The sequence below is a fragment of the Giraffa tippelskirchi genome, chromosome 4, assembly GCF_054371585.1.
Source record: "Giraffa tippelskirchi isolate mGirTip1 chromosome 4, T2T-mGirTip1v1.2.pri, whole genome shotgun sequence".
Classification (NCBI taxonomy): Eukaryota; Metazoa; Chordata; class Mammalia; order Artiodactyla; family Giraffidae; genus Giraffa; species Giraffa tippelskirchi.
Window position 1 is genome coordinate 156,711,241 of NC_137278.1, and position 25,600 is coordinate 156,736,840.

General features: G+C 41.8%; 1 protein-coding gene across 5 annotated transcripts; it reads left to right on the forward strand.

Moving 5' to 3' along the window:
• Positions 1-2,087: 2,087 nt before the first annotated feature.
• On the forward strand, positions 2,088-21,273 carry PYM1 (PYM1 exon junction complex associated factor). 5 transcript variants are annotated; one of them, XM_081595211.1, is made up of 4 exons: positions 2,454-2,498; positions 3,606-3,668; positions 17,288-17,381; positions 17,919-21,273. In XM_081595211.1, the coding sequence occupies exons 1-4, from the start codon at positions 2,465-2,467 to the stop codon at positions 18,400-18,402; spliced, it is 675 nt and encodes a 224-aa protein (XP_081451337.1). In that variant the 5' UTR covers positions 2,454-2,464; the 3' UTR covers positions 18,403-21,273. The 5 variants fall into 5 exon arrangements, with proteins under 5 accessions (XP_081451336.1, XP_081451337.1, XP_081451339.1 ...); XM_081595210.1 differs by lacking the exons at positions 2,454-2,498; positions 3,606-3,668 and adding an exon at positions 2,088-2,260; XM_081595213.1 differs by lacking the exon at positions 3,606-3,668.
• Positions 21,274-25,600: the final 4,327 nt, after the last annotated feature.

Genomic DNA, 25,600 nt, shown 5'->3' on the forward strand with positions numbered 1-25,600 from the left:
TATTATGCATCAGATCCTGTACTTTGTTTTGCAGGACAGCCAAAGACATAGATAGCCCAGCTTAGGGACTGCACCAAAGAGTATGGGTATGTGTGTAAGCCATCCTGAATGATGTAAGAACAGGCTCCCCCAGCCCCTCTTGCAATCAGTTTTATGCCCCTGTGCCCCTCACCTAGAAATCCTGGTATGATATTAATCCTCCAGGAACTCAGCTTTCCTCGCAAATAACATTTGTAGTGCTACAACCCTATGTACAAAGTGTGTTTTTCACTCTGTCATGCTCAGCTATGTTCCTACATGAAGTTAAAGATACTCCTTTTAAGACATTTTTTGAGACTTCAAAGTGGGGCATGAGATGACCCCTCTAATAAGGAATAAGATGGAATCAATTATACTCTGGGCTTGAGTCTTCTTCAAGATCTGTGCTCCATCATACCCCAGTAACTTACTGGTGGGGGTGAGAGGAAGAAAGGCCAAGAAACATCTAAGGAGGAGGCTTCTAATGCCTACAGTTCCAGGTGCTCATTTCTTTAATCAACCACATCATAAAAATCAGAAAGAAAGAAACCGCAACGAACAAAGGGAAAGGAAAAAACAACAGCCTTGTTCTCCCCAGCCTCTTCGGTCTCCTCTTCCTCCTGGGTGTGGGGGGGAGGTGGCACATCCGGGGTTCAGGGCTGGGTCCCAGGCAGGTCTGCTATGCAGACAATTGAGTTTCACTTCCTGTCAGCCCCAGAGCTGAGACAGGATGTCTGAGGGCACAGTGGGGGGCCTAGGGTTGGGTGGTCAACTGGAGCCACTTTAGGACTGATTCTTGCAGCGAGTACTCCTCAGATAGTACAGGCAGGAACAATGCATTCCTCTAGTTTTTAGAGACTTCATCTCACTCTTACCTTTAATCATTAGTAACAAGGTTATGGAAAGGAGACTAGATCCAGCAGGGCTGAAGCACTATTGGTGAAAGAAGGGCAAGGGTTAAGGATGGCAGTGTTAGAACACTTGCAATGACTATGTATTGAATGCATATAAATTTTTACACGAGTCTTTTTGAGATTTTCTGAGCTGGGCCTCTGGTGGAAGTCAGGAAGGTGGAGTACGGGAGAGAAGGCAAGCTGTGACCCCATAAAACTTATGACGCTTCATTTCAAAGCTTAAGTAAATTCCTAGTCAGCCATTGCTCTCAGCTGGGGTTTGTTTTTTTTTAAGTGGGACATGCAGCCTAGTGTTGGAGGTGGTCACTTTTTCTGTTGGACATTAACCTAGGCCAAAGTGGAGATTTGGAAGAAGATAAAACTGTTGATGAGGAAAAAACAACACGGGGGTGGGGTGGGGGAGGGCAGGGCAGGGCAGACACCTGAGGCGAGGAGAGGAACCTGTAGCCGGCCCCTCCCAAGCTGTGGGGGAAACGAGTTTAGCAGGATTTAGCCCTGAAGGAACAAGAGCTGCCGAAAAAAGCGGGGGAGGGAGAACATCTGGGTTCCTCTAAAGAAAAGGGAGACACGGGGCAGGGCAGGGCTGCAGAGGGAGTGACTGTACGGCTCAGATTGTTGGCGTTTTGCCCGGATTTGGATCCCCAGAGCACTGAGACTTGGCCGAGGTTAATTAGAATACTAATTGGGTCCGCCCAGCAGCCTTCACCTTACCCTCTGACCCTGGGGCGAGCCCGAGGAGGCTCCCGGGTCGAAGGCCAGAGCAAACTTAGGCCGTCGTCACTTCGCCGCCCGAGTCTCTGGGGCCGCCCCAGGGGCAGGGCCAGACCCGGGCTGTCCGCCCTGCCCGCCCACCGCGCCTTCTCAGCCGTAGAAGTCGCCGGCAACCCTGTAGCTGCGGGGACAAGTGACCGACAGGCAGCGCCCTCGGCCTTGCACGTCCCTCTCGCGCGTCTCGGGAGGGTTGAGCTGAGCGGCCAAGGGCAATCGGCGCGCGATTTCTACCTCCCCACCTTCTAAGAGAGGGTCAGTTGGGGTCTTGCGTTCGCCCCAACACTGGTGCGCCCCAGTGCGTTCCCGGAGTTTGCCTGCCCCGCCCCGTATCCCCAAGCGGCTCTGGAACCTGGACGCAGGCCAGGACCTGAATATCCTTCTTTTTCTCATTTACTAGCCTTCCCCCTCCCCCGCCTTCTGGATGCAGGTGGGCCTTGCCCCCTTTTCTCCCGCAGGTCCTAGACAGATGAAGAGTGCCTGTGAGGATAGGGGCTGTGCCTCGGAACTTCTCTCGGCGCCCAGAGAACTGCTATATACGCAGCATGCGCTCAATACTGGTATCAATGGCAGTAAAAGAGGCTACGGCTCTTATTTTATTTTAGTCTTCAGCTTCTTTCCGCCTCCTTCACATCTGTCCACCAAATGGTGTACTCTCCCTTTAAGACTAAAATGGTGGCTTGTTACGATCTGGACTCCACTTCCGGTGGGGAGGGGGGCGGGACCCCAGCCCGCTCACGCCGGAAGTGGTTTGCGTTTTCAAGATGGCGACTCCCTATGTAACTGACGAGACCGGCGGTGAGTGCGGGAGTCGCGGAGCCGCTTCTCCCCGGGCTCTCGGGGCAGGGGTTCGGACTTAGAAAGGGGTCTGTGCCCCGCCCATCCCGGGGCCCCTCCTTTGCCCCGCCCCTCTGGACCGCCTTCCCCATTCATTCTCTGCTACGGGGTGTCACCTGCGCCCCCTTCTGGTCTCTTGTTTGGGGGTCTCCGCTTCCGGTCACCCAAGCCCTGGGGTCCTTCAATGCTGGTCCTTGATCCAGGACCCTCACGGGCCCTTAGCTTTCCTCCAGTAGTTGGAGCTCCCATATCTCTTTTGGGTTCTTCAGCCTTGGGGACGCCTCCTATCTCAATTCCCTCCCAATTCCTGATCCCCCCCTTTCCCCCTCCCCCATCTCTCAGTGTACCTGCTTTCTACCTTACCGGAGCCCCGTTTAAATACTGTTATCGAAGTTGTATCTGTTGGAGATCTCCTCATTGCTACATAGCTCTTTTTCTACTCTTCCTCATCTTAATTGTTGGGTCACTGAGGTCCAGAGGTGTGAGGGGAAGAGGAACCTAATACAACTTTCAGCTGGAGTTCTCTCCTTGATGACACCACCCGTCACCCTTCGGTACCTTCTCTGGTGATGGTGATAAGGGTTGAGGGATCTGAGGTGGTAGAAGGTAAACGAGAAGGTGTCTAGTGGCCTCTCAAGTCCTCTGACAAGTTTATAGAACCCTCTATTGATTCTGGTCAGAGAAGATTTTCCAACCTGGCTGATTGAGATGCTGAAGTGTCTGCTGTGTATGTGAAGTTGATATGTTGAAAACTGGGAATCAAGATTTTCATTTTGGCTATGCCCCATCCTAATTTCCTCATCTTTAGGAAAAATGTGCGTATCTATTCAGTGACAGTCGAATAAGATAGTATATGTGAAAGCGATTTATAAAATGCTATGCAAGGCAGGGAGTTACTGTTTTTTGTAGTCCTCATTGTGTATTTGTATTCTATAGAAGTGAGTATGTGTGTGTGTTCTTTGGTACATGCAGTCTGTTTTAAAATATACCTTTTATGCCTCTTGCTTTTCTTGTTTTCCATGTTACTTCTCAACCCACCTCTCATATGGTATCTAATGACAACCCAAGTCTCTGCTACTTCTCTGCAACATCACCTTTCAAAGTGGTACAACTTCTCTTGCTCTCTACATAGTAGGTACTTCTTCAATTTGCCTCTTTTGATGTGTGCTTTGAAAATATTACTCATTGTCCAGTACATTTCTACTTATTAACTGTTTTCTTTAAACTAATTTAATGAAAATTCAGATATGACATCTCACCTTACCCTCCCAAGAGGTATCTTCTGTTCTCATGTGATCGTGTAGAAGAGAAGGAATCACACTGCTTTTTTGCTTTCCCTTGCTGCTTCCAGATCATTGATCCTACCACTGTCACTGTAATTCTCCTGGAAGATGTTGCCATGCAATTGTAGCATTTTCTCTAAAACTTCAGGGCCAACATACACTGCCCACAAGGACCAGACGTATCATATCATTTCATCCTGTTTCTCAATGTCTCCACTCAGCATCTATGGAATACTTAAAGATACATATTTATTATTTATTTGGCTGCATCCACCCAGGGGATTTTTGTTGTGTCATGTGGAATCTTCCGTTGGGTCATGCAGACTTAGTTGCCCTAGGGCATATGTGGTCTTAGTTCCCCTACCAGGGATTGAACCTGTGTCCCCTGCATTGCAAGGTGGACTTTTAACCCCTAGACCAACAGGGAAGTCCCTGCAATACTTTTATAATTCCTCAACGTAAGATCATTGATTTTCCTTTGAATTTTCAAGCCAGCTACACATCAGAACCACTACAATCTGGACCTACTACATATCCTACTACACAGAACACCACCAGCGACAGGGCTCCCCATCACTTATTTTAGCTTCCTTACTCAGTCACCTTTTTTACTTCCACACACCCATAGAATCAGCTTTTTGCCCTCTTTAGTTTCTCTGGTCCTTGACCTCTTTTCCATTTCATTTCACTGAGTCTACCAGAACCTTTATGACTACTATTTCTCTTTTCTTAGTTTTTAAAAAATTAATTTTTGATTGAGCTGGGTCTTTGTTGCTGTGCATGGGCTTTCTCTAGTTGTGGGGAGCAGGGGCTACTCTTGTGGTGCTTTGGCTTCTCTTTGTGGTAGAGCACAGGCTCTATGCGCACAGACTTCAGTAGTTGGCAGCACTCGGGCTCTGTAGTTGTGGCACATGGGCTTGGTTGCTGGACATCATGTGGAATTTTCCTGGACCAGGGATCCAACTGGTGTCCCTTGCATTGGCTGATGGATTCTTATCTACTGCGCCACCAGGGAAGTCCCCGTTGTGACTACTTTTGATGCTGCCCTGCTGGACCTCTGTGACCAGTCACTATCCTTATTGCTTTCTTCATTCGTTTTGATCTTCTGTACTAAGCAAGCACTTCTGTTATCTTGAATCATACCCATCAACTGTTTTCTTGGCTTCTGCTTCTAGGCCACAGCGCATGGCTAGAGAAAAGGCATGGACTGTAGCACATTCGGTATAACTTAATGTTAACTTCTGTCAAGGTCATGGATTTTCTCTAATTCTTCTTTCTATTTAAAAAAAATTTTTTTTTAATGTATTTGGCTGCTCCGAGTCTTCAGTTGTGGCATGCAGAATCTTTAGTTGCAGCATGCAGACTGTTAGTGGCAGCATGTGGGGTCTAGTTTCCCGACCAGGGATCAAACCTGTGCCTTCTGCCTTAGGAACGCAGAGTCTTAGCGACTGTATCACCAGGGAAGTTGCATCCAGTTCTTCTTTCTCGATATGCTTACATCCTAATGTGGCTATTTCCCCTACCTTTCTCAGCTCTCTGTGACTTTCCCTTCTCCTTGTGGCAAATGGCCTCACTTTCTATTTCATTGCGTAGTTAAGGTCTGTTACTTGTTTCCTTCCTGTTCATAGCTTGATTTCTTGAATATCAGGTTCACACATACTATTTCCATTTCCTTACTGCTTACTTGTTCCTTAACTTTTTTTTTCTTTTTTGGCCTCATGGCTTTCGGAATCTTAGTTCCCTGACCAGGGATTGAACCCAGGTCACGGCAGTGAAAGTACCGAAGAATCTCCTAACCACTGGACTGCCAGGAAATTCCCTGTTCCTTAAGTCTTTACAATGCCTTCTTTCTAGCACCAACTTCTCTCCTGAGTTGTCAGTTCCCTTTTCTAATTGTTTGGTGAGTTGCTTTTATTCTTGAATATACTGTCACAGCTTAAATCCAGTCTGACCAAAATCATTATCAGTTTTTCCTTCCTTATATCTGCTAAATGCACCGTTGTTCTAGCCAACCTAAGATGAACTTATTGCATGATTTCTTTCTTTCTCCCTTTTTAAATTTTAAATAAACTTTTTTAGAACAGTTTTAGATTTATAGAAAAATTGAGAAAATGATAGACAGTTCCCATATAACTTAAACTCAGTTTCCCCGTTATTAACACCATACATTAGTATGAGATCATTATTGCAATTAATGAACCAATATTCCAACCCATGGATCGAACCCAGGTTTCCTGCATTGCAGGTGGATTCTTCATCAGCTGAGCCACCAGGGAAGCCCAAGAATACTGGAGTGGGTAGCCTATGCCTTCTCCAGCGGATCTTCCCAACCCAGGAATCGAACTGGGGTCTCCTGCATTGCAGACAGATTCTTTACCATCTGAGCTACCAGGGAAGCGTTATAAACTAAGATCCATACATTATTCAGATTTTCTCATTTTACCTTTTTTTTTTTTTTCTGTTCCAGGATCCCTTATTAGATTTAGTTCTCATGTCACCGTCAACTCTGAGAGATTCTCAGACTTTCCTTATTTTTGATGACCTTGACAATTTTGAGGAGTATTGATCAGGTATTTTTGTAGGATCACCTCTGTTGGAATGTAATGTTTTTCTCGTGATTAGACTAGGATTAAGTGCTTTTTAGGGAAGGACCGTAGAAGTAAAGTGACAATTTCATCATATATTGAAGTTACATAGTATCACATAGATTTTTGTTACTCTTGATAGTTACAGTGATCTCCTGCTGGAGGTGGTATTTAAGATTTCTCCACTGTGAAGTTACTTTTTTCCCCTTCTCCTTTCTGTTTTGTACTCCTCAGAAGAAAGTCACTATCCACAGCCCACACTTAAAGAGTTATACTCCCTTCCTTAAGGATGTAATATTTATACACGTTGTTTAGAATTCATCTGCAAGGAGATTTTTCTCTTCTCCACCATGTATTTATTCAATGATTTATTGATGGACAGGAAAGCCTGGCGTGTTGCAGTCCATGCGGTTGCAGAGTCGGACACAACTGAGTGACTGAACTGAACTGAATTTATTTGTGTCAATATGGACTTTGGGTTATTTTACTTATTTAACTGTTCAGGTGTTCCAGCTTTGAACATTGAGAGCTCTTTTATTTGGCCCTGTGTCCCTTTGACATACCCTCATCAGTGTAGGCTTTTGTTGTTTTGGGTTTGTTTGTTTTTTTTTAGCACTTCCTTTTTGGCACTAGAAGGTGCTCCAGGCTCATCTTGTATATTTCCTGTCCCAGACCTAAAATTGGCTATTTCTCCAAGGAGCCCTTGTTCTTTTTACTGAAGAATGATGTAGGAAACCAAGATCAGAGCACTAGACGTTTTTGTATTATCAACAAATGTAACTGGGGTGTTATTTTTGCATTGTCTTTCAATCCCACCCCTCCAATCAAAGTATCATTTTTCTCCTCCTGCTGCCATTACTGTTATTCCATCTTCAGTATTTTTTTTTTTTTTCTCATCAGTATTTGTTAGCTATATGGCCTGGGAATTTTAAGCCTAGGGAATCCAAGACTTAGTTTTCTTACCAATGAAATAGGAATAGTAACTCCTACATTATAGGATTATTGTGAGAATTAATTAAAATTTAAATGAAATAACTTACATGTCTAGCACATATTAAAGAAAGAAAGTGAAGTCGCTCAGTCATGTCTGACTCTTTGTGACCCCATGGACTGTAGCCTACCAGGCTCTTCTGTCTGTGGGATTTTCTAGGCAAGAGTACTGGAGTGGGTTGCCATTTCCTTTCTCCAGGGGATCTTCCTGACCCAAGGATCAAACCCAGGTCTCCCACATTGTAGGCAGACGCTTTACCATCTGAGCCACCAGGGGAGTCCTAAGAAAGTGCCTAAGTCCTAAGGAAGCACATAGACAGTACCTAAGAAATGGTTCTGTAATTGTTACTGTTACCTAAAGATTTGGTTTAGAAGAAATCATATGTGCAAAGTATCAAGCAGAGTACTTGGGTCAATCTAACTGCCTGATAAAATTCTAGTTTCCTTTATCCTGCAAATATTGCCATGACCTCCTAAATAGTTCTACCTCTGTCTCTCTGTTCCGGTTTGACACACTGTTACCAGATTAGTGCTCAAGTGCAATTTAATTATGTAATGTTTGTTCAGTATAATTTGTTAACTGTTAAATTTGGCATATACCCTTCTGATCTTTATTTTTCTGTGCACTTTAAGAACATTTTTTAATCAGACAGTAATTATGTTTTTATGTGTTGCCTTTTCATTTAACCTCATGACATAAATATTTTTCCTTGCTATTAAAAACTATTTGTAAACATCTTTTAAAATACTGGCAGAGTGTTTTATTGTTTGAGCATGTACCCTCTCTTACCTTTTTTCTGTTATTGGACTTCCAGATTGTTTCTAGAATTTTTGTTATAATAACTCGATGAATGTTTATGTCTGCATTTAGGATTTTTTCTTAAGAGAGATTTCTCAGAAATAGACTTACTGGATTGGAGGGTACAAGCTTTTATTTATTTTTAATTAATTATAAAATTCATATTGATTATAGAAAACTTGGAAAATATTTTCATAACTAGTATAAAGTATAAGTCACATGCATGTTTGGTAATTCCAGAGCCCAAAGATGACTACAGTTAATGTTTCGTTTTAGTTTTTCTTGCTATGCACATATATAGCATTATCTGTTTTACATAATTTGGATCATACTGAATGGCTGTGCTTTCCAGGATGTAACTCTCAGAACACTTAGTAGTCCTATGAGATGTGCTATAAAATAAAAGGCTAAAATAAAAATAAGGTTCCTGTGGTCAAATAAATCTGGGAAACACTGTAAACCATATTCCCATCAGAATATTCACATGAATAAGAACATAATGTGTTTAAGTCTTTGTTGATAAAAACAAAAAAAATTTTTTTCCTGTGTTTAACCCAGAATTTCTCAAACTTAACAAATTGTGGGGGGTAACCCTTGTTAATATCTTACAGAAGTACTGTTTTATATAATGATATGTTTTGGAAATGCTGCTAAATGTTAGGACTACCTTATTCTCTTGCTTAGTCATATTGCTTCCTAAAGGATTTTACCATTGACAATATTTGAAAATACTGGTTTCAGCACTTCTTTGACTACATTGGAATTCTCATCTTTAAAAATTCTACTGCTTTGATAGGTTAAAATAATATTGTTTTAATTTTTATTTCCTTTGGTTACTATTGAGGTTGAACTTTCTGGTATTCTTTTTCACTTATAACACAATACACAATAGTAGTGTAAAAAGCATAGCCTTCAGAACCCACAGCTTGGATTCGAATTCTGCAGTTTATTGACGTTGTAACTTTGGGCAAATTAATATACATACTGAATGTTTATATTAATTGGCATAAAACAAACACTCTATAAAGGGTAGCTGCTATTATCTTTTTGGAACTGGCTATCAAAGTAACATACAACCCATTTGCTCTTACTTTAAAGATACTCCTCTCTAGTATGAGCACAAACCACTTTTCAAACAGGATCATCACATAGAATTCTTGTGAAAGTCGCTCAGCCGTGTCCGACTCTTTGTGACCCCCATGGACTGTCCAGGGAAGTCTCCAGGCCGGAATACTGGAGTGGGTAGCCTTTCCCTTCTCCAGGGGATCTTCCCAACTCACGGATCAAACCCAGGTCTCCCTCATTGCAGGCGGATTCTTTACCAGCTGAGCCACAAGGGAAGCCCATTGCATACTATGTCTCTGCTTAAATCCTCCAGTGAAACTGGGCTATAGTATAAGGTGAAAGGTGAAGTCGCTCAGTCGTGTCCGACTCTTTGCGACCCCATGGACTTTAGCCCACCGGGCTCCTCCATCCATGGAATTTTCTAGGCAAGAGTACTGGAATGGGTTGCCATTTCCTTCTCCAGGGGATCTTCCCTACCCAGGGATCGAACCCAGGTCTCCCGCATTGCAGGCAGACACTTTACCGTCTGAGCCACCAGGGAATCCCAGTATAGTATAAAGCAGGGGAAATAGCAGTGTGCTGATATGTAAGCTACATACCAGTAAGCTGATAGGTAATCACTTCAGAACTGAATTCAGATTGCAAATATTAATACATGCTGCCTTTGTGATCTTAATCATATCTTTGATCTCTTGAAGACTTTGTTTCCTCAGCTATAGATGATGATAATCTACCTATTGTCTAGAATCAGTGCAGTACTGTATGTAAAATTCCTGGTGTATGGTGGCCACTTATTAATGTTCTTTTCTAATTGTTCTCAACATACTGTGAGTTTTACACTGCCATCATTTTTTTTTTTTAATTGTGTTGCTTTTGGGACTTCACTGGTCGTCCAGTGGCTAAGAGTCCGAGTTCCCAATGAAGGGGCCCTGTGTTTGATCCCTGGTCAGTGAACTAGATCCCACATGCCACAGCTAAGATCCAGCTCTGTCAGATAAATAAATATTTGAAAAACTTGTGTTGCTTTTGAAAGGTTCTTTTATTTGTTTACTCACGTTTATTTATTTGGCTGCACTGGATCTTGGTTGTGGCATTCAAACTCTTAGGTGTGGTGTGTGGGATCTGTTTCCCTGACCAGGGATCAAATTCGTGTCCTCTGCATTGGGAGTGTAGAATATTAGCCACTGGACCACCAGAGAAGTCCCTACACTGCCATAGTTTTGCTTGTTATTCTTGGAATGCCTTTCTTTCTCTGCCTACACAAGCATCAGCCACTGATTTACTATTGTTATTATTAACTACTATTACATAGTCTTTGAGGTCAAGTCCCTGAGTTTTTCCTAATTTCGTGTCACCTTCCCCCATCAAATAGCGTGTGGTTATTTATTCTCATGAAATCTCCTATTAGTATCAGTGTCTCTTAGGGATACCTAAAACATTCATATATATATATATATATATATGTTATTGGCAGAACTATGCAGCATATGGGATCTTAGTTCCCCAAGCAGAGATCAAATTCATGACCCGTGCTTGGGAGAGTGGAGTCTTAACCACCAGACCTCCAGGGAAGTCCAAAGACATTTATATTTTTATCTTATTCTTTGTTTACTTAACTTGTCCACCCTTCTCCTTACTTAAACTGTAAATTTCTTGAAATCTGGGGCCAATTTACTGATCTTGATAATTCCCGTAGCATTTAGTAGAGGATTTTTCTCATAGGAGGCTTTCAATAAACGTTTACTGCATTTAATTAATTTGTAGTCTGGCTTCTGACCACTTTACTTTTCTGAAGTTGTATTCTTGAACATAATTAGGGATTTCCAAATTGCCAAAATCAATAACCTTTTTCTTCTCAGTTCTCCTTTTCCTTAGTCTCTTTGTAGTATTTAATACTGTTAATCACCTGGCCTAACTTCAGACTCTTGGTCTCCATGGAATAGTAGAGTCCCAGTCTTTCTTTTTTGGGATTACTTCCTGGTGTCGCTGACACCTTTTCTTTCTTGAGGGAAATAATCAGGACTGTTTTTCTGGGGTCACTCCTCCAAATTGGGCCTTCTCTTAATATTCTATGTTAGAAACCACACGTGAATCTTATAATTGGTGGTCCCGAGGTCATCCTCAGGCTCAGATCTGTAACCCTGATCTTAACTTTGAAGCAGGCACCAGGGCTTCAACACACCTTTAACAGTCACTTCCACGTCACCCCTTGGAGTTCTCTCAAGCCTTCCTGTGTCATATCTTCACCGTCTTCCTGCCACCCTGAAAACTAGGCCCTTTTCAATTTAAGGAAACAGATTGAGGATTACAAAACAGGAGATGTGAGGAAATAACAAAATTTACAAAGTTCTTACAGTAGCAATCTCTAACCTCTTTGTTTTTGGTTCTCTCAAAGATGCCTCCTGAAGGCGCTTTCTTGCAGTCCAGTGGTTAAGACTCTGCACTTCCACTGCAGGGGGTCTGAGTTTGATCCCTAGTAAGGGAACTAGATCCACATACCACAACTAAGACCCACAAAGCCAAATTAAATAAATAAAGGTAAATAAATACTTAAAAAAAAAAAGAAAAGATGCCACCTAAGAATCTTGATATTCTGCCCATGGTTTTTATTTCTAGGTTTAGGAATCTGTAAATACCTCCTTCCTTTTTGACTACCTTTGGAAGATCCCGTGGAGAAGGGAAAGATGACCCACTCCAATATTCTGGCCTAGAGAATTCCGTGGACTGTATAGTCCATGGAGTCGCAAAAAATCGGACACCGAGTGACTTTCAGGTCACTTCACTTGGATACCATCAAGGCCAGAGAATGAAACCAAAGATAACATAAAATAGGTGCTCCTTTGTGATAATGGGCTGTTTTTATCTCCAAGGGTTTCCAGTTAGGATGGCTGTTCACGAAGTTTCTGTCCATATCTTTTCTCACATTCCATCTTTACTAGTCTTAAGCCTTCAACTGTAATCTCTATGCAGTTTACTTAAATGTATGTTTCTAGCTGTCTCTCCTTAATTCCATGTAAAAACACTGCCCTTCTAGAGTTGAATTAGTCATTTTCACAAAATTGTCTTCTCCTTTGGATTTTCTGTATATCAGTAGTTTATATTCTCCAAATTGTCCACATTCAAGAGTGATATTGCAGTTAGTTTGTGTTCTTACCTTTCTTTTTCATTAGAATGAATGCTCCAAGAAGGCAAGACCCTTGCTTGCTTTATTTACTCATTGTTGTATCCCTAGCTCCTGTTACAGTGCCTGCCACAACAGCAGGTAGTCAATAAACATTTAAAATCCATGTGTGAAGAATGTTATTACTGTGTTCCCCGTGTACCCACAGATATGTTGTGAAAAATACGAGAAAACGTGAAAAGCACCAGATTAAATCCACTGTAGCGCAATGATTTCCTCTCATTCAAATGTTGGCAGTCTTCAGATCCAGTCTTACTCTTTATAATAAATTTCTCTTGCATTTTCTTTTCGACATCCATACAGACCATTTAAATCAAGTTTTCTCACATTGTGACTTTTTTTTTTCTCCTCTGCCTTTAGTATATTTCAGGTTAATCTTCTTAAAGCACTGCTTTGAGCAGATCATCTCCACTCCTTAATGGCCTTCATTTCTCCCACATTAGGAAGCTTGAGTTCAAGCTCAAGAGGAGGTGGATATCTTTCATATTCTGACTAACTTCTAGTCTCTTTTCCCATTACATGTGTTTTTTGCCCAAAATACGCTGGATTCTTACTGTTCCCTAATATGATGTTTAGATTTATTTATTCGTTAATTTGAATTGATTACAGTCTTCCATGGTTCAGGCCCTGTGCTTCAAAGATCAAAGGCAGAGTTTCTGCTCTCAAGCAAGTGAACAATCATGTTAAACATTAGATCCTGATAAAAGGCCAAAACAGGTGCTGTGGGTGCACAAAGGGCAACTTCTAAATGGGTTTGGGTTGGAAAGGTCAGGAAAGACTTCACTGAAGGAGTTTATACTTGAACTTGACCTTTAAAGACCAGTAGTCATTAAGATAAGAATAAAGAAAAGTCTATTCCAAGCCAAAGGAAGAGCATAGAGAATAAAGACACAGTCAGGTGAGATTTGTGACTGTTTCAGTGGCCAGGGCAGAGAGTGGCTTAGAGGCTGGAGACTAGCAGGAACAGGGTCAAGAAGGCTTTTGTGTGTGGTTTTATGTCCATCCAAATACCCTGAGGGAAACAGGAATCCAGGAAGAAATTTAGGTAGGTGAATGACTAGAGTAATTTGTCCCTTTGTTTATGTTGTCCTATAAGCCTGAAATACTTCCCTTTCTTCTCTTTCCTCATAACCACACCCCTACCCCCACCTGTCTAAATACTGTTTATCTTCCCAAGATCACAAAGTTGCTTTGTCCTACATAAAATCTTTATAAGTCACCTGGTCAAAAATAATTTCACCCTCTGTGTACTCATTCTCTAAGCCGTTTAGATCTGAAACCCAAAATGAGATTTTTAAAAACCCACAATATAACATTAATGGGAATTTTTGAAAGGAAAAGTTATTCATAATCCAATCACCAAACATAGCTTTTCATATTGAACATTCTTTTTGTAATTTATGAATCTAACATGTAATAAAAGAAATCATAGTATATATATGTTTTGCATTCCATCATATTATTAAAATAATCATTTTTTACTGGCTGTATTATAAACCATTCCTATATAACTGAATGTGGTTTGTTTTTAATTTTTAGCTATTTATAGATACTGCCATGATTTCATGATTACTGTCTCTTTTTTCTTTGTTTTTTCCAGTTGGAACTATTTCCTCATGCTAAATTTTCAAGATTGGGATTACTGAAACAAAGTGTGTTGTCTTTGACTTTAAAACTCTTTACCCCTCCCCCAGTCAGTGAATTACCAAGTGCTGTTGTTTCTTTGATAATATATCTGGCATCATTCTCTTCCTTTCCTTTTTCAACCAGTTCTGTCTCATTCCAGGATTATTGCAGTCTTTTTCTCCTAACTGATTTCCCCAGTTTCCAATGTTTTCCCTTAACAATTCATCTTTTCATCATGCCAGATTAATTGCCCTGAAACTCTGCATTGGATAAAAGATTCATTCATTTGACAACTATTTAGTGAATGCATGCCATGTGCCAGATATTAAACTCCTTAAATGGCATTTCAAAGTCTGAACATTCTCTCATTTACTTTACATCAGCCCTGATTCAGCCAGGCTGGTGTAGACACCATCTCCTGCCCAGGCCATGTGCGCTGCCATGTTGGAAGTTTTGCTTTAGAATAGGATTCTGTTTAGAATCCATTCTCCTTCCATTTTCATTTGCTTTAGTTTGATTCTTTCTCCAAAGCCCAGCTCTAATCTCAGTCCTCTTTCTGTGGAGCCTCTGTGTTCTCATTATTGAGTTTTTATTTTTGTCTCTAAACTGTTGCAGCTAAGCAAACAATGTTCTCAGTGTCCCTCTTTTATTCACCGATAAATTCCGAATTCCTTGACCTTGTTTTTAAGACTTTCTAAGATAATGGCCCTATTTTTAATTTTCAACGTAGCTTTGTATTATTCCCCAACATGAACTGTCTGGTTCTCCCGTACTCCTCTGTTTTTTGTTCTTTGCATACTCCAGGGCATCCCCACAATCCAAACCTTTCTTGGCTCATATTTGTTCTTTCTCCCATCCCCCCTACCTGTCAAATCTTACCCATTTTTCTTTCACATTTTTTGGTTTTAGTTTATTAATGATATTTACATTATGAATACAGATAACACTGTGTAATCCATGTGGGATGCTCTAGACTTGACTTTTTATTTTTTTAATCTTTTTTACTTTCTTGCCTCCTCTTTTTAAAACAGAAGTTATAGTTAAAAAAAAAGTGTAAAATAAGATATAAATATGTGTTTTTAAAACTTATGTTATTAAAGTTAATGGTTTCTACCACCTCTTCTTCCAGGTTATCCCTCTTAAGGTAACCAGCATTAAAGTCTTGATAATCTTGGTATGTGTCCTTACACACCTTTCCGTTTGTCCCATACACAAACTGTATTGGCCTCTAAGTGCCTGTCCTTGCCCCAACAAGAATGGGAGCCTCCTCTACACCAGCACTTCTGAAAATGTTATCCAGGAGCCTTGGAGATTCCCTAAGACTCTTTCCAGAGGTCTACAAGCACAGCTATTTTGATAATATACTAAGATGCTATTTGCCTCTTACTGGGTTGAAACGTTTGCACTGAGGGTACAAAAGTAACGGTGGGTAAAACTGTGACCCTTTAGCACTAATCAAGGTGGCGGGACCAACACTGTGCTAGTCACTGTGTTCTTCACTGCCACACGCTTATAATAAGTAATGCCAGTTTCACTTAAGAATGTCCTTGATAATGCAATAAAAATTATTAATTTTGGACTTGCCTGGCGGTGCAATGGTTAAAACTCCATGCTCCCACTGTAGGGGGCACAGGTTTGATCGCTGGTCAGGAAACTAAGCATGGCCAAAAAATTTTTATTTCAAAAGTTTAAAAATTACTAATTTGATTATACTCTGGCTGGCCCTTAAATACACATCTTTTTATTTATTATTTTTCCAGCATTACTGAGGTATGACATAAAACATTACGTACAATGTTATAGGTGTACAATGTAGTGATTTGATTTGATACACTACATATGTTGTGAAAGGTTTACCACAATAAGGTTAGTTAACAGTTGGATGCGACTGAGGGACTGAACTGAACGTACCCTTTACCTCACATAATTACCATTTCATTGATTTATGATGAGACATGAAAACTCTTCACAGCAACTTTCAAGTATATAATTCAGTTTTGCTGTCTATAGTCACCATGCTGTACCTGATATCCCCAGAACTTATTCATCTTATAACTGAAAATTACACATCTTTTTAGCATTCTCTGTGAATTAGACGGGAAGGAAACATGAAACACTGCTGCCCACTGAAGTGACATGGTGTTTCAAGGAATAACACTGGCACAGTTGTCCAACTTGCAAGCTAAACAAGCCTCCTTTTCATTGAACTCTATTTTTACTTGAAAGAAAGACTGACGAACTATAATTCAGACCTGAGTATCTGATAGGCATTTTCCTGAAAATGAAAGAAGTGAGCCTGTCATTTCATGGAAATCAACTGACAGTGCTTATTGCCAGTGATAAAATTCAAGCCTTCAAGTGGAAATTAGAATTTTGGAAAACTTGTATGTGCCACTATGAGCACAACAGCTTCACAGTAACGAGTTTTCTGATAACATTAATGGCTATGATTTTAAAAAAATTTTCATCGTGAAATGTATTATATTACAAAATAAGAGTGTATGGGAGATTCTGAAATAAGAAAGTTTGAGGATCTCTACATATTATCCTGCAGCTTGCATTTTCACTTAGTATATCATGGATACCATTCAAGGTCAGTTCATTTGTATCCAACTTTTTTTTTTTTTTTAATAACATGATGTTATATCCTGCAGATGACCTACATCTATTTGGTCACTCATCTGTTGATGGCCATTCAAGTTGCTTTCAGCTTTTTGCTAATTTAAATAATGTAGCAACATTATTATAATGTGAGCATCCTTTGCATATAGCCTTGTGTGCTGGTCCTTTTATATCTACAGTATGGATTCCTGAAAGTTGACCAATGTTTTTAACCATCCACCTTAGTAAAACTTCTTTTCTATAACATCTCTGGTTATTTCTCCCTCTTATGATTCCTTGTTTTTGCCCTTTCTGGCTTTTTATTCATGTACTGTCTTTTGATGTCCTCATGTTGCTTGTGTTTTTTTAAACTTCCTCTGTGCCTGCCCTGTCTTGCTAACTAGATTATAAAGATAGAAACTCCCTGAGGGCAGGAATGGTGTATTATACAGTGTATAGGCACTCAGTAAATAGAGAGTAAAGGTTGATATGAGAAAAGAATGCCTTAATGGGTGCATTTAGTGGAAGGGACTGGGGGAAACTGTGCACTCATGCATTCTTTCATCTTGAGAGCTATTTGAAAATTAGAGTAACTCTCCAACCTAATTCTCCCGTTTCAGGCAAATACATCGCCTCAACACAGCGACCTGACGGGACCTGGCGAAAGCAGCGGAGGGTTAAAGAAGGCTATGTGCCCCAGGAGGAGGTCCCAGTGTGAGTGGTTAGGCATGAGGCGGGGGTATTTAATGGGCCTCATACAGCAAGATCCTAGAAAATGGAAGGAAGGGGCTGGGATTCAGGGGTGAGTGAGGGATGAGTAACAAAGTGACTGACTAGTCCAGTTTCTAGGGCCTCTGATCAGCAGAATCTGTAAATAGCATTCAGAGATCCAGAGCTTTAGGACCTACATGTGTGTTAGTCACTTGGTCTGACTCTTTGCGACCTCATGGATTGTAGCCTACCAGGCTCCTCTGTCCATAGGATTTCCCAGGCAAGAATACTGGAGTGGATTTCCATTCCCTTCTCCAGGGGATCATCCTGACCCAGGGATCGAACCTGAGTCTCCTGCATCGCAGGCCTTACCATCTGAGCCACCAAGACCTAGGGACCCTCCAATCTGCAGAGCTGAGGAAAGTCGGGGAGGGCCTGGAGGGAGAGGAAGGCAGCAGGAAAATGAAAAGGGTGATGTAAATTATGAGGTTGGGAAAAGGACTCGAAAAGTCAGTGATTCTTAGACGCTGTTCCCCACAGGTATGAGAACAAGTATGTGAAGTTTTTCAAGAGTAAACCAGAACTTCCCCCTGGCCTGAGCCCAGAGGCCACTGCCCCCGTCACCGCATCCAGGCCTGAAGGCGGTGAGCCAGCCCTCTCCAAGACCGCCAAACGCAACCTGAAGCGGAAGGAGAAGAGGCGGCAGCAGCAAGAGAAAGGGGAGGCGGAGGCCTTGAGCCGGACTCTTGAGAAGGTGTCCCTGGGAGAGACAGCCCAGGTCCCCAGTGCCCCACAGGCCTCCCGAGCAGCGCCTACGGCCGCCTTGGACCAGCCCGACTCAGCTGCCACCACTGAGAAGGCCAAGAAAATAAAGAACCTAAAGAAGAAGCTTCGGCAGGTGGAAGAGCTGCAGCAGCGGATCCAGGCTGGAGAAATCAGCCAGCCTAGCAAAGAGCAGCTGGAGAAGCTAGCAAGGAGGAGGGCGTTGGAGGAGGAGCTTGAGGACTTGGAGCTGGGCCTGTGAGGCCTTCGGGGATTAGGGGATGGACTGCAGAACAAACCGTGGGGCTCTCTGGGGTCTTGGGGAAGGTGGGCAGCAGCAGTCAGGAGGGGTATCCCCAGACTGGCTCACTTCCACTTCTCATGGCCCAACTCCGTCCTCCAGAGCCTAGCCTCTCCCTCATTCCTTCCCTTTTTCCCTAACTCCTGTGTTTTTGGACTTCTCTCTCTCCTATCCCCAGTGTTCAAGATCTCAGTGACTATCCCAGGTACCTTTGCTGCTGATTTGGGTGTCTTGTTTAAAAGAAAATTGGGTGGGTGGGAGTCTCTGGAGAACTGAGGTTGAGGATTGGGGGAGTATGCCCAAGTCTTGGAGTCTTGGTTCCTGTTCACAGTGTTTATGGGTTATCTCCCCTTTCATCCCTCACCTCTTTTTTTTTTTTCTTTTTTTAAAAAGAACAGAATAAACTCAAGTAGACAACATGTCTTGCTTTGCCTCTTTTCTTTTCAGCTTCTAGTAGTTGTTTTATCCTCTTCATTTGGCCACAGGAAGATAAGTATTCAGAGTAGTGTTCTTTTTGCTTTTTAAAAATTACATGAAAAATAAAAATAAAAATAAAAATTACATGTATCATCAAATTAGCAACACTGACTTCTGTACGTGTTTGCTCAGACTTCAGTGAACAGAAATTAGTGTTACAATAAAATGTTACTTAGAACAAATTTAATTTGGTACTAATTTGCATGTATTATCATTATTGTGCTGCCTAGCAATGGAGCCCTAGTATCTACTTTATTGTTTATTTCTGAAAATCATCAATCAGGGATTGAGCTTGGGCCGCTGCAGTGAAAGCACCAAGTGCTAACCACTGGAACACCAGGGAAGTCCCAGGACAGCTCTTTTGAAATTTTACCTTATCAGATGCCACCCCAAGATGGTATTGTGGGGCAAACAAGAAGAGGAATTTACAGCCGAAATTAAGCTGTCACTTAATTTTAGTATATCCTCTGATTTCCGCTGGAGAAGGCAATGGCACCCCACTCCAGTACTCTTGCCTGGAAAATCCCATGAACGGAGGAGCCTGGTAGGCTGCAGTCCATGGGGTCACGAAGAGTCAGACACGACTGAGCTACTTCACTTTCACTTTTCACTTTCATACATCGGAGAAGGAAATGGCAACCCACTCCACTGTTCTTGCCTGGAGAATCCCAGGGACATCGGGGCCTGGTGGGCTGCCGCCTATGGGGTCACACACAGTCGGACACGACTGAAGCGACTTGGCAGCTTAGCTGATTTCCACACATTCACTTAGCACAATCTTTCTAGCCAACTACTAGAATGGAAGGGAAGTCAGCCTTAATGACAGAAAAGGCAATGGCACCTGGAGATTCCCTGGAGAATCCCAGGGACAGGGGAGCCTGGTGGGCTGCTGTCTATGGGGTCGCACAGAGTCGGACACGACTGAAGCGACTTAGCAGCAGCAGCAGCAGCAGCAGCAATCCAGCCTTATTTCTTGCCATTCCTTAACTCTGGTCAAACGGCTTCAATTCTGCTGAACTACTTTCAATTCATCGAATGAGCCATATTCTCTCTGAGCTTTAGTCCTTTGTCCCTGATGGTCCCTCTGCCAAGAATACTCTTGCTGATCCCTTCTCCTTAATCAATTCTTTCTTAACCTTTGGATCTCTGCCTAAATGTTATCTTCCCTGGGAAGACTTCTGTTACCCTCAAATATTAATTTAGGGGTCTTTTTTTTTTTTTTGCATCCGGGATCTTAGTTCCCTGACCAGGAACCAAGCCCATACCCCATGCAGTGGAAACCCAGAGTCTTAATCACTGGACCACCAGGGAAGTCCTCTAGATGTCTTAATTTCCTTCCTTAACACTCCACCCTTAATGTTTATAATGCCATTTATTACATTATGTTGTCACACTTATTTTCTTGTTAGCCGTCCTCCTCCTTACTAGATCATGTGCTCCTGGAGCATTAGGCTTGTGTTTATTATTGTTGCATCCCAATGCCTAATGTAGTAAATTCTCAAATATTTGGCTGAACAAATGAAGCTACAAGCCTTGTGGAGAAACAGAAGATGAGGGAAAATTTGTGCCTTGCACACCTGAGAGGTTAGTGAGAACTTGATTGGCCACCTCAGTTTGAGACCAAAAGCCCAAGTTCCCTTGTATAAGGCCCCTACAATTATAAAGATTTTAAATAAGATTTAATTAACTTATAAGTAGATGTTTGATGATTTGTAAGTTCATAGGTTATAGAGGAATCTATATTTTAAGAATTTTTTTTTTTGGCCATGCCACGTGGCTTGTGAAATCTCAATTGTCTGACCAGGGATTGAGCCCAGGCCATGACAGTGAAAGCCTGGAATCCTAACCACTAGGGAACCAGGAAAGTCCCTATATTTTAAAAATTATTATTAAGGAGAGACGATTTGCTTTGCAACAGGATTTCTCACAATAAACCTTTAAATATCCTGGATCTTTGGGGCTTCCCTGGTGTCTCAGAGGTTAAAGCATCTGCCCGCAATGCGGGAGACCTGGGTTTGATCCCTGGGTTGGGAAGATCCCCTGGAGAAGGAAACGGCAACCCACTCCAGTATTCTTGCCTGGAAAATCCCATGGACAGAGGAGCCTGGTGGGCTGCAGTCCACGGGGTCGCAAAGAGTCGGACACGACTGAGCGACTTCACAGCACAGCATTGGTATGATTAAAGTTTATTTTGATTATTTGTTGGATCTTAATCATTGGGCTAGTTTGGAGAGAGGCAGTTATGAGCACAGTGTGTTAAGGTTGGTGCAAACATAATTGTGGTTTTTGCATTGTACAACTTTACTGTTTGATGTTGGAATACATTCTGAAATAAATGTGGTTATGTTATAATCATGTTAATGTGCATTTCTCACTTTATATTTTTTGCTAATGACTTATTACTTGTTTATTTTATATATATTTTAGACTATAGAAATGATATTAGACAAAAAGCAAATTTGAGCGATTTTCTAGTTCAAAATGGGTTATAAAGCAGCGAGATAACTCGCAACATCAACAACACATTTGGCCCAGGAACTGCTAACGAATGTACAGTGCAGTGGTGGTTCAAGAAATTTTGCAAAGGAGACGAGAGCCTCAAAGATGAGGAATGCAGTGGCTGGCCATCAGAAGTTGACAACGACCAAATGAAAGGATCATCAAAGGTGATCTTACAACTACATGCTGCTGCTGCTTCAGTGGTGTCCAACTCTGTGTGACCCCATAGATGGCAGCCCACTAGGACCCGCCGTCTCTGGGATTCTCCAGGCAAGAACACTGGAGTGGGTTGCCATTACCTTCTCCAATGCATGAAAGTGAAAAGTGAAAGTGAAGTCGCTCAGTCGTGTCCGACTCTTCATGACCCCATGGACTGCAGCCTACCAGGCTCCTCCGTCCATGGGATTTTCCAGGCAAGAGTACTGGAGTGGGTTGCCATTGCCTTCTCCGACAACTACATGAGAAGTTGCCAAAGAATGCAATGGACCATTCTTAGGTCATTTGACATTTGAAGCAAGTTGGAAAGGTGAAAAAGCTCGATAAGTGGGTGCCTCATGAGCTGACCACTAATCAAAAAAAAATATTCATTTTGAAGTGTTGTCTTCTCTTATTCTACATAACAGCAGTTAGCTGTTTCTCGATTGGATTATGACATGCAGCAAAAAGTGGATTTTATACAACTGGGGACAACTAGCTCAGTGGTTGGATTGAGAGGAAGCTCCAAAGCACTTCCCAAAGCTCAACTTGCACCAAAAAAAGTCATGGTCACTGTTTGGTGGTCTGCTGATGGTCTGATCCACTAGAGCTTTCTGAATCCTGGCGAAACCATTATACCTGAGAAGCATGCTTAGCAAATTGATGAAATGCATTGATAGCTACAGAGCCTATAGCTGGCATTGATCAACAGAAAAGGCCCAATTCTTCTCCAAAACAATGCCCGACTGCATGTCACACAACCAGTGCTTCAAAATTTGAACAAATTGGGCTACGAAGTTTCACCTCATCCATTATATTCATCTGACCTCTCACCAACCAACTACCATTTCTTCATGCATCTCCATAATTTTTTGCAGGGAAAACATTTCCAAAACCAGCAGCATGCAGAAAATGCTTTTCAAGAGTTCATCGAATCTCAAAGCATGGATTTTTACACTATAGGAATAAAAATTTTATTTCTCATTGACAAAAATGTGTTGATTGTAATGATTCCTATTTTGATTAATAAAGATGTGTTTGAGCCTAGTTATAATGATTTAAAACTCATGGTCTGAAACTGCAACTACTTTTGCACCAGTCATGTAAATCACTAAGTACTAGTCAAATCTAATGTGCAGTGGTAGAGTTATCAGTAATGAGTTGAGGGAGAGCTAAGAAAGAAGCTATTCTGACTGTGGAGGATGGGGAGGCTAAATGGTGGAGTTAGATCTTAAAGAAGATCATGACTAGCATCTCAAGAAAGGTAGGGGAGAGCAAGTAAGTACAAACGCTTGGCAGCATGAAAAGTATGTGGTAAATTTGCTTTCAATCTTGCCAGAGCACATTTCCTTACATAAAATCAGTGTTAATCACTTGATATAGTATGAAAATTTGTACATAAGTTTGTGTTTTTCTAAATTTGTACATAAGTAAGTGGGTTATGAAATCAATTTAGAAACTTGTGGCCAGTATTTTTTCTTATATAGAATATAATAGAAAAGAGCAGAGACTGACGCTTAACAAGAGTAAATATGTCTCAGGATAATTTTGTTTCATATGTATACTATCTAAGCATTGGGTTAGATTGTAAGATACTTTCCTTACCTTGGTTTGCAGGGAAATAAATTTTAAAGTCACTAATAAAATTAATACTGAGGGGCTCAGGCATCACACACTTTCCTTCTGGTCTTAATACTTGGAATGGGTAGGATAGAAGGACATAAGTTTTAATTATTTCCCCAAAGACCCTTATAGCTTATGGCGAAGTACATTAGCCCCTGGCTTGCTTTCTTTCTTTTTTTTAAATATAATTTTTATTTATTTATTTTTTACTGTACTGGGTCTTCATTGCTGTGCGGGCTTTTCTCTTGTTGCAACGAGCAGGCGCTACTCTATTTGTGGAGGCTAGGCTTCTCATTGAGGTGGCTTTTCATGAGAAAGAGCAAGGGCTCTAGGCGCTTGGGCTTCAGTAGTTGAGGCACTTGGACTCATTAGTTGCAACTCCTGGGCTCTAGAGCACAGGCTCAATAATTGTGGCACAAGGGCTTAGTTGCTCTGAGGCATGTAGGATCTTCTCGCACCAGGGATCAAACTTGTGTCCCCTGCATTAGCAGGCAGATCCTTTACCACTGAACCACCCGGGAAGCCTCCTGGCTTTCTTTTTAATCCCGAGACTATATTATTATTTGTTTAGCATTTTTTTCCTCCTTGCAGATGAATCCTCTGTCCTAATATGTGAATAACAAAGATTCTTTTCTTGGGATCTAGAAGTGAATTATTTTAGGGTTGGCCTTGTACCCTCATAGGTTCAGAATCCATGTCTTAGTTTCTTACTGTCCACTAGGTGGTATAGTGGGGAGCCAGTGTTTGCAAGTTATCTTGTCCCTAGACTCCAGCTTGTTTTGAAATTAGCAGATAGCTTTACTCAGCTAGAAAGTCTTTTCTCTTCAGGCTCCACGCACTCCAGGATGGGGGTATGTAGATCTCCCTTTCCTCCCCAACTCTCACCTAGTGCTACAAATTGAGGAAGATAGAGAAGCTGGGATGGGGAGGATAATTTTTTTTTTTTGGTCAGTAATGCCGTCTCTCAAACAGTAAAGCTTTTCAATCTCCCCTGGAGTTCAAAGAAGATACTGAACTGCAGTGGAAGGGATGGAGATTATACCCCCAAACAGATAACTGGCTGAGTGGGGGGTATTAGTAAAAGAATTCACTGAGAGGTGGGGAGAGAGATGTTGCTTCCTTGGGAAAGCAGCAAGACATGGTATTTGGTTACATTCAGCAGACATTTTCTAAAAGACTTCCGTAGGGCAGGAGAATCCAAAGCTGGATAAATTTTGGTACCTCCTTTCTAGAACCTCACGAAAAACAGAGGCAGACACTCAACAATAATAAAGTTCAAAATATACTGTGTCGGGGTCATACACAGATTGCTGTGGAAGCCAAGAAGGTATTCCTAAGTCAACTGTAGGGATGAAGACAGGAAGGTGGTAATTAGGGAAGGTTCCCCAGAGAAGATACTGAGGCTAGGTCTGGAAGGATGAATAGGAGCCCTCCAACATTCTAGAAATCCACAAAGTTCTGCTGAACTCAATTCTTCACTGGTGACTTCATTTACTCTTGTGATTTCAATAATCACCTCTGTGTTAATAATTTCTAATCTTTCTCTAACCAGACCTTCTATAAGATAAGTCTATCCCGTTATCTCCAAACACCGAAAGCAGCCTAAGGCTATTGGTTTTTACAATAGTCATATAATTTTTATCCTTATCTAAGTGAGTATCGTAGTCACTCCTTGTCTGAGCTATTGCAAAAGCACACTAACTAGTCTCCAACTTAGATCTCTCTCCACCACCCACTTCCCCAATCAGTCCCACACACTTTGTTCTTCAAAAAGATTTACTTCCCCTAAGTCCAACATTGATGGTATCATTTCATCAGACAACAATCTTTGGTCATTTCCCTTTGGTCTACCCAGTGGAGACCAAGCTCCTTCATCAAATAATCAAGACAGTTGCTATGGTCCAAATGTTCATGTCACCCCAAATTCATATGTTGAAATCCTAACCCCTAAAGGGTATTAGGAGGTGAGACCTTTGGGAGGTGATTAGGTTATGAGGATGGAGTTCTCACGAATGGTACTAGTTCAGTTCAGTTCAGTAGCTCAGTTGTGTCTGACTCCTTGTGACCCCATGGACCACAGCACACCAGGCCTCCCTGTCCATCACCAAGTCCTGGAGTTTACTCAAACTCATGTCCATTGAGTCAGGGATGCCATCCAACCATCTCATCCTCTGTCGTCCTCTTCTCCTCCTGCCTTAAATCTTTCCCAGCATCAGGGTCTTTTCCAATGACTCAGTTCTTTGCATAAGGTGGCCAAACTATTGGAGTTTCAGCTTCAGTATCAGTCCCTCCAATGAATATTCAGGACTGATTTCCTTTAAGATGGAGTGGTTGGATCTCCTTGCAGTCCAAGGGACTCTGAAGA